Source organism: Myotis yumanensis, unplaced genomic scaffold (genome assembly GCF_028538775.1).
Source record: "Myotis yumanensis isolate MYYU_CA2020_CCGP unplaced genomic scaffold, mMyoYum1.0.hap1 SCAF_1, whole genome shotgun sequence".
NCBI classification, from domain to species: domain Eukaryota; kingdom Metazoa; phylum Chordata; class Mammalia; order Chiroptera; family Vespertilionidae; genus Myotis; species Myotis yumanensis.
In genome coordinates this window covers 176,848,511-176,862,025 of record NW_027223752.1, presented here as the reverse complement: position 1 = coordinate 176,862,025, position 13,515 = coordinate 176,848,511, and the positions used below count along the sequence as shown (strand labels likewise).

At 39.5% G+C, this 13,515-nt stretch overlaps 1 protein-coding gene across 6 annotated transcripts in view; it reads left to right on the top strand.

Moving 5' to 3' along the window:
- The window catches only part of SMARCAD1 (SNF2 related chromatin remodeling ATPase with DExD box 1), a 90,617-nt gene that overhangs the window by 57,748 nt on the left and 19,354 nt on the right, over positions 1–13,515 (top strand). For all 6 annotated transcript variants that reach the window (XM_070392686.1, XM_070392677.1, XM_070392660.1 and 3 more), the window contains 6 exons: positions 3,812–3,902; positions 8,250–8,349; positions 9,273–9,332; positions 9,427–9,502; positions 12,682–12,817; positions 13,340–13,477. In XM_070392686.1, the coding sequence (XP_070248787.1) occupies positions 3,812–3,902; positions 8,250–8,349; positions 9,273–9,332; positions 9,427–9,502; positions 12,682–12,817; positions 13,340–13,477 (601 nt within the window). The remainder of the gene's footprint in view (positions 1–3,811; positions 3,903–8,249; positions 8,350–9,272; positions 9,333–9,426; positions 9,503–12,681; positions 12,818–13,339; positions 13,478–13,515) is intronic.

The following is a 13,515-nucleotide window of genomic DNA, read 5'->3' as shown; positions in this document are numbered from 1 at the left end:
CAACTGCCTGCAGCCTCCTCCCCCCAGCCATCCCTGCCCCTGATCAGCCCCCACCACCCCGATTGGCCCGCGGACCCTCCCCCCAGCCAGATGCTCTCAATTGGCACCCCACACACCAATAAGGGGTGGGGCCAGCCATCCCACCACCCACAGCCCCTCCCCAAGGCCAGCCCCACCCCTAGTCCCCACCCCCACCCCAATCAGGGGCGTGGCTTTCCGGCCAATTGTCTGTAGCCCCTCCCCCTAGCCAGCCGGCCAACCTCCCTCCATGTCCTCCTCCTGACAGGCCCGGCCTTGATCTGCCCCCATTGGGTCCGGGTCAGCTGGACCCCACCTGTGCATGAATTTGTTCACTGGGCCTCTAGTTTAATTATAATGTGTCTTGGTGTTGGTCTTTTTGGGTTCATCTTGTTTGGGACTCTGTTAGCTTCTTGGACTTGTGTGAGTCTTTTCTTCTTCCCAATATCAGGGAAGTTTTCTGTCATTATTTCTTCAAACAGGTTTTCTATTCCTTGCTCAGTTTCCTCTCCTTCTGGGACCCCTAATATGCGGATGTTGTTTCGTTTCATGCTGTCCCAAAGTTCCATTAGGCTCTCCTCCTATTTTTTTAAGTTTTTTTTCCAGTTGCTGCTCTGCTTGGGTATTTTTTCCTACTTTGTCTTCTAGCTCACTGATGCGGTCCTCCACTTCTTCAAGTCTACTGTTGATGCTTTCTACTGTGTTCTTTATTGCAGCAATGTCATTTTTCATTTCTTGGTTCTTCTTCATTTCCTTTTGGTTCTTACATATATTGTTGAATTCGTCTTCCATCCTTTTCAGCGTCCTTATGACCATTGCTCTGAATTCTTTCTCTGATATATTGTTTGCCTCCATTTCATTTACTTCCTTTTCTGGTGATTCTTTTTCTTTAGTATGTGGGCTGTTTTTTTGTCTCCCCATGATCACTCCTCCGAGAGAGCTCTCTCTCTCTCTCCCTCCTGCGTTGACTTAAAGGCACAAAATACAACATGACAAAACACAATGCACAGGGAACCAAACACAAATGTATTCCTGATACTAATAATCCCAAATAAAGGTGACCACCAGAGCAAAGAGAATTAGAGGAGAGAAAAGAGTGCAGAAGTGATATTGAGAAAAGTAAAAAATCTAAGAAAGAGAAGAAAAAAGAAAGGGGAAAAATATATTTCTTTGGGGAGAAAATTCCAAAAAACCAACAGCTAATCCAAAAAATGCAAACAACAAACACTCTGAGATTAATGCAAACAACCAATAACAATCCAAAAAATGCAAACAACAAACACCCAAACAACAAACCCCCAGATGAATCTGAGGAGGCAGAGCTCTCTCTAGGTGATCTCTGACTTTTCCATCCACAGATTGCCTTACCAGCTGTGTTTAATTCACCAATTCTGGGTGCATGTTGTTCGGTTCAGGTGTTCCTTCTATCTGCTCTGTGGGAAGGCGCAGGGCTCATCTTAGTATTCGGCGCCGCTTTGTCTCCCTCTGGACAAACTTTTTAGGCAGCCGGGGAGGCTGGAGTCTCGGAGTTTGTGGGTTCGCAGCTGAGGTAGCTGGTCCCTGGGCGATGTGGTTGTAGGGTCCCAGGAGGTATCTGAGGTCTCCCCAGTTGAAGGTAAGGCTGGGCTTCTGATCACAGCCACTCTCCCCTTCAAAATGGCACAGTCTCTGTGGCATAGCTGGCTGCTCCTGGAGAGATTTCAGCAGTAGTGGAGGTTGCCGGCCAGGGGAGCCTGGTCCGCCAGTTCCCACCAGTCGTGTGGAATATGGCTGTCCCTCACTCACAAATACAGACACTCCCCACACATCCACGCACTCTCCTTTCACTCTCTTACTCACACACTATCTTGCAGCCTGCCGTCCCGTCGGCTGCCATCTTGGATTCCACTAATTGTAATTTAGATAAATTTAGCAGAGGAGCAAATATGCACACACACAAATACATACATACATATGTACATACATATTTATATTTATTTATTTTAGAAATCTTTTTTAAAAATTTATTTTTAATATTTATTAAATTGATTGGGGTGCCATTGGTCAACATGAACATATCGGTTTCAGGTATGGGTTTCTATGTTACAAGATCTGTATATTGTACTGTGTGCCCACCACCCAATACTTATACTTTTAAAACAAGTATTTCAAAAGTAAGTTAACGTCCTGATCAACAGTTATCAGAGCTGCATTTTGATAGTGGAAGAAACAATTTTATTTGAATGAAAAATTCTATGTAGTAGATTCTTAAAATTTCCTCATCACTTTTTAAAGTTTTATGTGCAGTGAAAAATATTTTATTAGACTTGTTTCTCAACATGTGTTGATAATGAAGAAATCCAGTAACTTTTGTTTATTTGTTAAGAGTATTTTTTGGCTCTTTGTGATTTACATTGGGATAGCATGTTCACCCTTAAATACATTTATAAGTGAAGTAGTGTGCGACCTCATCACGTTTCATCACTTCCATGGCATGTGTGTGAGACGATTTAAGCATTGTGAATGATTCAAAAATAACAAGAGGCCTCAGTTTTGATCATAGAGTGGGTGGGTCAGAGTGAGAGAGAGAGAAAACTCTTTCATGTTTGCTGTTTAATGGTTAGAAGCTGAGCACTGGATCGGTCCTGGATTGGATACTGGCTCTGCCACTGCATACATGAGTTTGGTTAGCTACATGACATTGGACAAGTTACCTCTCTGAGTTCTAGAGAACTTCTCATCTGGGAAATAGAGATGATAATAGCATCTACTTTATAATGTAGATGAAATGAAGTAATAATGCATGTGAAGCCCACAGCAAAATGTCTGAAATATTGTGAACATTCCAATACTGGAACTTATTCTCACCATTACTGTAGTAGAAAGAATTCATTTGGATCTGGAAATTAACATATCTATAATATGTTTTATTTATGATTACTTTTGTAGCGAGCAGCATAGAAAAAATGTTTTGTCCAAAAAGTAGTGAACTTTAAAATGAATTATAAACATTTTAGCAATACTGCTGATATTTTCCCTGCCTATACTTTTCATTTTTTCAAATAAGAAATGTTTTATGGATATATTCCGCACTGTTGAAACAGATTCTGATTTAAGAAGGTTATCATTCTGTCCTACGTCTTTTACCCCTTTTCTAATAGTGGTATCTTGATTTCAGAATCTACCCATTAACTGTGTATTATGCCATACTTATGTCCAGACCCCTTCTGTGATAAGATGTGTGTAACAGGAAATTAAGAGGACCGATAAAAAGCTGGAGAATGGGGGGCATGGCCTTGTCCTAGGTTTTCATGTTAGATGGGTTGTATGCTGTCCTAATGAGAATGAGAAAGGGCTTCCAAGTGAGATAGACAAATTATGCTCATGTATTTTTTGTTTTCATACTTTAAGTTTCTTAATGTGCTAAAACTCAAATCAGTACAATACAATTTTTTAGTATGAACATTAACTTAGAAATATGTTATCATAATTAATATTGCAGTTATTTAGTTAATTTGTTGACATTACATTATGACCAAATATGGGAATTTTTTTTTTTCATTCTTATTGCCAGAAGAAATAAATTAACAAATACAGAATAAAATTTGACAAGACCAAAAAAAAAAAAAAGAGAGAGAGCATTATATTTTGGACTGATTTTTTTTAAGTACATATAAATAGTTCATAACAGTAAATTAAAAGGTAAGATTAGACCTAGTATTTCAGTTTTTGTGTGCATTATAAACCTAAATCTCATGTGAGAAAACTAATGGAAGTATAAATCTGTAACACTTGGTATCTCTCTCTTTATCAGTTTATCACTCAAGCCCTATCAGAAGGTTGGTTTGAATTGGTTGGCATTGGTACATAAACATGGACTCAATGGCATTTTGGCAGATGAAATGGTAAGTAATAACTCTATTTCTAGGATTTTTCATTAAAAGACATCCTTGCTATCATTTAAAAAATGAAGTTTTCCCTTAACTGTAGTTTACTTCCCTCACTTCAGTATCTATATTCCTCTCACCCCTCCCGGTTTTGTATTGCTTGTCTTAGCTCTAGCCTCCTTACTACCCCAACCCCAAATGAATATAGGGTTTTTGCTATCTGATTATCAAACTAATGAATGAGATTGTACTATATGCACTTTTCCATAGCTGCCTTTAAAATTAAAATTTATCATAGATACTTGACCTTGTTAGTAAATAAATTCATACATTTATCAGAACTTCATCAACATCATTTCCACTGTTTTGCTAGATGTCTCTGAGTTTCTATTCTTTCCCAAGTCATATTTGCTTGAACCTAGACTTGGGCAGTTTATTACAGCCAGTAGTCTAGATACTATTGCATAGAAACTTGCCTTTTAACCTACCTTCTCCCTCCAGCTATACTTTTTTCAAAGTATTTATTAAAAATGAGTCATGATCTGTGGAGAAAATATTTATTGAGTACAGATATATATTACATTGTGTGTTAGATTTACAAAATAAAAATGAACAAGGATAGTGATCTTTGTTCTCTAATTACATTCTAGTAAACTTGAGTGCTTCCACTATTTCTACACATGTCATTTTAAAGCAAAGGTACTGTTTAGCTATTTACCTGATAGAAAAATGAATAATGTATGCAGGATTTCAAAATAGGTATAGCAGTTAGATATAGAACATTAAGGTTGTAGAAAAACTGCATTTGAGCAGTCAGTCTGGGTTTTGGATCACAATTTTGCCTTTCTTGAGTCATTTGCTCTTTATCAATGACCTAATCTCTCATTGCCAACATTAATAAAATGTAGTAATTTTTAGGTTATAAAATCTTATATTTGGTATCAAATGAGGTATATTATTTGAACCTGTTTTTGTAACTTGTAAAGGACAATATTTGTGATAAGTTAGTGCAGGGGTCCTCAAACTATGGCCAGCGGGCCACATGCAAATACAAAGATTGTATTTGTTCCCGTTTTGTTTTTTTACTTCAAAATAAGATATGTGCAGTGTGCATAGGAATTTGTTCATAGTTTTTTTTAAAACTATAGTCCGGCCTCCAACGGTCTGAGGGACAGTGAACTGGCCTCCTGTTTAAAGAGTTTGAGGACCCCCGAGTAAGTGTCTTAGTCTGTTGGGGCTACCACAATATCAAAGACTGATGGCTTAGAGAGCAGAAATTTATTTCTCATAGTTCTGGAGGCTGGAAGTCTTAAGATCAAGATGTGGCAGGTTTGGTTTCTCCTAAGGCTACTCTTGGGTTTGTAGTTAGCCACTTTTTCGTTGTGCCCTCACATGGCCTTTTCTCTGTGTGCATACATCCTTGATGTCTCTTTGTCTCTCTCTCTCTCTCTCTCTCTCTCTCTCTTTCTCTCTCTCTCAAAATCCTCACCCGAGGATATACCTATTGATTTTTAGAGAAAAGGGAAGTGGGGGAGAGAAAGAGAAACATCAATGTGAGAGAGACATTGATTGTTTGCCCTCATTTCATGCCCAACTGGGAATTGAACCTGCTACCTTTCAATATACAGGATGACACTTCAAGCAACTGAACCACATTGGCCAGGGCTCTTTCTCTTCTTTTAAGGAGGGGTTTGGGTCCTACCTTCAAGACCTTATTTAACCTTAATGATCCTATCTTGAAATATAGTTGGTCAGTTAACCAGGGTTAGGGTTTCAACACATGAATCGCAAGTGGGAGGGGGATTTCAGTTTTTAACAGATGATAATATCTTTCTCCCCTGAGGAGCTAAACCTCTTCAATACCTTTTTGTGAAAAACAAACACTTTATCTACACTAATAAAAGAGAAACATGGTAATTAGCGTACGACTGCTACCCTTTTCATTGGCTAATCAGTGAGTATATGCAAATTAACTGTCAGCCAAGATGGCGGCCGGCAGCCAGGCAGCTGGAAGCGAACATGAGGCTTGCTTGCTGCAGTGAAGGAGGACTCCAATGTTCCACGCCTGCGCTGCCGGCCTCTGAGCTGGCAGTTTGAAACTTTGTAACAAATATAGAAGCTAAACAAAACCCTGGGATCTCAGAGCTGGAGTTATACATTGTTTCGATTATAGAACGAAAACAAACCAGCGGAAGCCTCAGAGCTAGAGCCAGAGCTAAAGCTGGCCCAGAATAAAATAAAAAAAGAGAATAAAAAGGAGCGGTTGGGAGCTTCAGTCAACAACCGCCAGCCTGAAAGCAGCCCTCAGCCCCTCACCCAGACTGGCCAGGCACCCCAGTGGGGACCCCCACCCTGAAGGGGGTGTGACCAGCTGCAAACAGCCATCATCCCCTCACCCAGGCTGGCCAGGCACCCCAGTGGGGACCCCCACCCTGATCCAGGACACCCTTCAGGGCAAACCAGCCAGCCCCCAGGCCTCTATCCTATATAGTAAAAGGGTAATATGCCTCCCAGCACCGGGATCAGCGGAGCCTTGAGGCCTCCTGGCACCAGATCAGCGTGACAGGGGGCAGTGCCCAAACCCCCTGATTGCCCTGCGACTCTGTGTGTGACAGGGTGTGGCGTCCCAACCCCCTGATCGGCCCTGCTCTGTGACAGGGTGCGGCGCACCAACCCCATTCCCACCCCCCCACCCCCACAGGCCCTGCTCTGTGTGTGACAGGGTAGAGCCATAACCTCCCCATCAGCCCTGCTCTGAGTGTGACAGTGGCGGCTCCCCAACCCCCTGATCGGCCCTGCTCTGTGGGTGATAGAGGGCAGCGCCCCAACCCCCCCTCCCCCCCACGGGCCCTGCTCTGTGTGTGATGGGATAGAGCCATAACCTCCCCATTGGCCCTGCCCTGAGTGTGACAGTGGCGGCGCCCCAACCCCCTGATCTGCCCTGCTCTGTGTGTTACAGGGGGCGGTGCCCTAACTCCCCTATCGGCCCTACTCTGTGAGTGACAGGGGGAGCTCCCCAACCCCCCTATCGGCCCTGCTCTGTGAGTGACAGGGGGGAGCTCCCCCACCCCCTGATGGGCCCTGCTCTGTGCGTGACAGGGGGTGGCGCCGCAACCTCCCCATCGACCCTGCCTTGAGTGTGACGGGGTGGTGCCCCAACCCCGCAATCGGCCCTACCCTGAGCGTGACTGAGGGTGGCATCGCAACCTCCCAATCCGCCCTGCTCTGTGCATGACGGGGGCAGCGCCCCAACTCCCCAATCAGCCCTGCTCTGAGCCCGACCAGGGGCTGCACCTAGGGATTGGGCCTGCCCTCTGCCACCCAGGAGCAGGCCTAAGCCAGCAAGTCGTTATCTCCCGAGGGGTCCCAGACTGCAAGAGGTCACAGGCCAGACTGAGGGACCCCCCCCCCCCCCCCCAGTGCATAAATTTTTGTGCACCGGGCCTCTAGTTGATATATAATTCAGCTGCAATAAAACATGCAATGTTCACCTTAGTGAATTTTTACATATATGTACCCCTGTGTGATCACCTCCCAGATCAACATTTTTATCATCTCAGAAAGTTCCTTTATAACCACCACCATTTGGATGCCTATCACCATATCAATTTTTTATGATTTTGAACTTTATATAAATAGAACTGTGTGGTATATACTGTTTATTTCTGGTTCTTTTGATGCATCACAAATTTACTGAAATTCATTCGAGTATTTACATGTATCAGCTACTATATTGGCATATAGAAGTCCATAGTATAAGTCTGCTATAACATGTTTATCCATTCTCATGTTGATGGGCATTAGGTTATTTCCAGTGTTTGGCTCTTATAATAGGATATGAACGTTCTTACCCAAGTCTTTTTGTGGAAATATTCTCCCATATATCCTGAATATAGTCTTAGAAGGGGAATTGTTGAGTAATAAGGTTATATCTTTAACTCTAATTAGTCATTAGAACATTGTAATTAGTCCATCTAGCGTGTATTAAATGTTTGCTTTATATAAAGTTACCAAAATTATATCCTTTATATGCAATACAAAGGTCTTCCATATTAATGTATGTCACATATTAATTAGCAGTTATGATATATCTTGCTCATTAAATTAAGTTGTAATTTCCCTTGGATATTTGTTTCTTTTATCTCATTAAGAACTGAGAACCTACCCCTGGCTGATGTGGCTCAGTTGGTTGGAGCATTGTCTGTGCACCCGAAGAACTGAGAACCTAGTAGAAATTCTCATAGTGTTGCATTATAGGGAATCAAAACCAGAAATATATTTTTTCTTTCGTATTTTTCAATATTTATTTGTTTTGTTTGTTTATCTTTACATTTCATATATTGTCTTTTGAACTTTTAATTTTAGGGCCTAGGAAAAACTATTCAAGCCATTGCATTCCTGGCATACCTCTATCAGGAGGGTAATAAAGGTCCTCATTTGATCGTTGTTCCTGCGTCAACTATAGGTTTGTAGTACTGTGGACAACCATACTTGACTGTACACTATTTTTTAAAATATATTTTTATTGATTTCAGAGAGTAAGGGAGAGGGATAGAGAGATAGAAACATCAATGATGAAAATCATTGATTGGCTGCCTCCTGCATGTCCCCCCACTGAGGGGGATCGAGCCCACATCCCAGGCATGTGCCCCTGGCCAGAATTGAACCCGGGACCCGTTAGTCCGCCGGCCGACGCTCCATCCACTGAGCCAAACTGGCTAGGGCTTGACTATATCCTATTTTACGTAGGGAGAAGAAAAGCCATGTGTGTATGTGTGATTCCTTAGTTTGTAGAGGTGAATATTTATTTCTGTGGTCTCCTTGCTGTGTGTGTGTGTGTGTGTGTGTGTGTGTGTGTGTGTGAATGAATGTACTAGAAGTCTTTTAAAGAAAAAAAACTCAAGTATAAGTCAATTATAGGTCAAAGACCATTTGATAAAATGTATCTTGTTTTCATAATACTTATAAATTGTTTTGAATAACTAAAAGAAACTAAGTGCATTTAAATTTATAATTAAACATTTATTGAGTCAGAAAGTATGCAATTCATCCGCATTCATATTATTGTTACATTCTTGCTCAATTGATTGGATATAGAGTAAGAGAATGTATGTATGAATGTAACCAAAATTGACATTTCTTTACATTGGAAATCATTAATCACCTATAAATACAGTGGTTGGTTCTCTGCCCTTTATTTGATGCCACCTCAAAACAATTGTAATCATCAGGAGTAAAATAGGGAAAGTCCTGTAATTTTTTTAAAAAATCACCTTGTATTATTTTATAAAATAATTTCTGGGCAAAATTTGTCAAATTGTAGTGCTGATTTTATTGCATACACATATCCTGTTGTAGCAAATGCAAGTAATATCTCTTGTTTCATAGATAACTGGTTAAGGGAAGTTAATTTATGGTGCCCCACTTTGAAGGTGCTCTGTTACTATGGTAAGAATATGTCATTTTGCTTTTAATTTTAAAATTTTAACATACAGTAAAGTACAATAAGTACAATCAAAATGCATATTGTTTTAAATTCTAGGTTCTCAAGAAGAACGTAAACAGATAAGATATAACATTCATAGTAAATATGAAGAATACAATGTAATTGTGACCACGTAAGTATTGAGAAAAAAAGTTTTTTGGAAAGAAATTTTGTGCAGCTTCCAAGTTTAAAAAAAATTAATATTAATATGAAGGAAAGTTTATGCTAAGAATTGTGCAACTAAAATAATGGAATGACTTATGAGGATTCAGGCATTTTTTCAGTTTGGTATATAAAACCAAAATAGCAGTTTTTTGCTAGTACATTAGGTGACTGATTGACAGTGGTTATAAAAAGGTTTATCTACTTGACTGCAAGTATAGTGTTATAATATTCTCTCAGTTAAAGTAACATTTTTTTTTTTTTTTTTTTAAATATATTTTATTGATTTCTTACAGAGAGGAAGGGAGAGAGATAGAGAGTTAGAAACATCGATGAGAGAGAAACATCGATCAGCCGCCTCCTGCACATCTTCTATTGGGGATGTGCCCGCAACCCAGGTACATGCCCTTGACCGGAATCGAACCTGGGACCTTTCAGTCCACAGGCCAACGCTCTATCCACTGAGCCAAACCGGTTTCGGCTAAAGTAACATTTAACTCATACAACTCAATGACAAGAAATGAACAAAGGACATGAAAAGACATTTCTCCAGAGGAGACATACAGATGGCCAACAGACATGAAAAGATTCTCAACATCACTAATCATCATGGAAATGCAAATTAAAACCACAATGAGAAACCACCTCACACAAGTCAGAATGGCTATTATTAAAAAGTCAACAATCACTTGTGTTTGGCAAGGATTTGGAGAAAAGGGAATTCTTGTACACTGCTGGTGGGACTGCAAATTGGTGTGGTCACTGTGGAAAACAGAAGGGAGATTCCTCAAAAAAATAAAAATAGATCTTCTCTACAACCCATCAATTCCACTCCTGGTATCATCCAAAGAAATAAAAACACTGATTTGAAAAGATGATATGCATCATTTATAATAGCCAAGATTTGGAAATAACCTATGTGTCTATCCATAGATGAATGGATAAAGGAGATGTGGTATATATGTACATGTACAGTGAAATATCACACAGCAATAAAAAATGAAATCTGCCCTGGCCGGGTTTGATCAGTGGTTAGAATAATCGCCCATGTACTGAAGGACCACAGGTTCAATTCCAAGTCAAAGTTGCAGGTTCCCCAGCCCAAGTAGGGGCTCATAAGGAAGGCAACCAATTGATGTGTCTTTCACGTTGATATTTCTCATATAGATGTTTCTCTCTCTCCCTTTCCTCCCTCCCTTCCATGTCTCTCTCCCCCTCCTCCCTCCCTCCCACTCTAGAAATCAATGGAAAAAATATCCTTGGGTGAGGATTAAAAAAAACCAAAATATTGCGATTTGCAACAACATAGACCTAAAGGGCATTATGCTAAGTTAATAGATCAAACCGAGAAAGACAAATACCATATGGTTTCACCTATGTGTGTAATCTTAAAAAACTCACGAAGCCGAAACCGGTTTGGCTCAGTGGATAGAGCGTCGGCCTGCGGACTGAAGGGTCCCGGGTTCGATTCCGGTCAAGGGCATGTACCTGGGTTGCGGGCACATCTCCACTGGGGGGTGTGCAGGAGGCAGCTGGTCGATGTTTCTCTCTCATCGATGTTTCTAACTCTTTATCTCTCTCCCTTCCTCTCTGTTAAAAAATCAATAAAATATATTAAAAAAAAAAAAAAACTCACGAAAACAGACTCATAGAAACACCAGAAGGATGGTTGCCAGAGAGGAGATGTTTAGGGAGATGGGTAAAAAAGGTGAAGGGGAATATAGTTAATAATGTGATAAGTTTGTATGGTGACAGATGATTACTAAAATTAGCAGGTAATCACATTGTAAGATATAAAAGTATTGTACACCTGAAACTAATATAATATTGTACATCAACTATACTTAAATAAAATTTTAAAAATAAAAAGCATTTCTTTAAAAAATAATAAAGTAACATTTAAGATATTCCACCAAGATAATATATGATATTTCTATCTTGCAAGTATTAATAGTAAATACAATGTAATCTCAGTGAAAAATTTGAGTTAGAAATAAGGATGGAAAATATAACCGAATAAGTTAATCATTACTAGCTAATTGACATAAATATCTAGCAGAAAATTTAATGCTCATTTATTAAATAGGTTATCTTAAGCATATTAACTATAAAGGAGGCCATGATTAAAATAATTCATTCAAAAAATTGTTTATATAGTAATGTACTTCTATTAACTTATTTCTTGGATCTACTCTGCTAGTTTAATATAGTAGTATGGTCTTAACAGAAATATCTTAGCTTAATGTCCTTTTTTCTGCTGCTTTTAAAAATATAACAGTTCATGAAGTGAAGTGTACAACAAGTGCAGATTACATATACATTACCAAAACTGGCTTCTTCCGAGGTATGTTGAAGTTGTCTGATTACAGTATAACATTTAAATATTCTTTTAGCTACCTATGGAAGCGATACACACACACACACACACACACACATACATATACATATATATATATATATATATATACTAAAAGCCCGTTGCAGGAAGATTCCTGCAAAAATAGGGCTTTGCTCCCGTCTCTGCAGCTGCTACCCCACCCTTCTCTGCCGCTTCTCTCCTGCCCGTCTCCACTACCTCGGCTCCGTTGCTTGCCTTCCTTCTACGGTGTCTTCAGTCTTTGCTCCCAGCCAGTATATGCAAATTAGCCGCCATCTTTGTTGGCAGTTAATTTGCATGTCATGTTGATTAGCCCATGGGAGGTGTGGCGAAGGTACGGTCAATTACCATGTTTGTCTATTGTTAGATAGGATTTGGTTACTAATTTCAGAGAGGGAGAGAAAGATAGGAACTTCAATGATGAGAGGGAATCATTGATAGGCTGCCTTCTGCATGCCCTCCACTGGGGATTGTGCCCGCAACCCAGGCATGTGCCCTGAACAGGAATCTAAAGTCAACCTCCTGGTCCATAGGTCGACGCTCAAATCACTGAGCCACACTGGCTGGGCCATTTTTAAACTTGGTTACATGTACATCAGTAATTACTAGATAAATTACATTACATTAATATTTATTTGAGCACCAATTAGTAGTATCTTTTAGATACCAGTGATTAAAAGTGTATAAATAAAAATAATTTTACAAAGCAATAAATCTTACTAGTGGCTCATAAAGGCATAACCCTAGAGATTCCTTTTTTCTTTTGGTGACAGGTATAATTGTGCAATCAGCAGTTCTGATGACCGTGGTCTCTTTCGACGATTAAAACTTAATTACGCAATTTTTGATGAGGGCCATATGCTGAAGAATATGGGCTCTATTCGCTACCAGCACCTTATGACAATTAATGTAAGAGAGTGTTTGTGAATTTTTCCAATTTTGTTAACATTTCATATTATGTATTTTAATGTAAGTAGTATTTTATATCAGGGGTCAGGAAACTTTTTCTGTAAAGGGCCAAATAGGAAATATTTAATACTTTGTGGACTATTTAGCCTCTGTCACTTGCTCTTTTTGCTGTTTTTTATAACCCTTTAAAATTGTAAAAACCATTCATAACTCATGAGCCTCAATTTACTACCTCAGTCTTGTGTGATAAACTCTGGATATTAAATATAATCTATTTTCATTACCTCATAAAGTGATCTAAGGATGCAAGTTACCTATTTAAAAAGTGAAACCATTAGTTTTACACATTCTGCCTTAAGATACAATAGATGATAATTTTTTTAAAATTACTAACCTTTCATTACAGAATGTTACATTATTAATAATGGTATTAATCACCACCACCACACTGCGGAGGGTAGACAAAGAAGGATGTTTCTCTAATTTAAAAAACCAACTAATCTTAATTACCTTCATTCACAGGCAAATAACCGTTTGCTGCTCACAGGCACACCTGTACAGAATAATCTATTAGAACTCATGTCGCTGTTGAATTTTGTTATGCCACACATGTTTAGTAGTAGCACAAGTGAAATACGAAGAATGTTTTCTTCTAAGACAGTAAGCATAAATTCATATTTTCTCCCAAATATGTTACT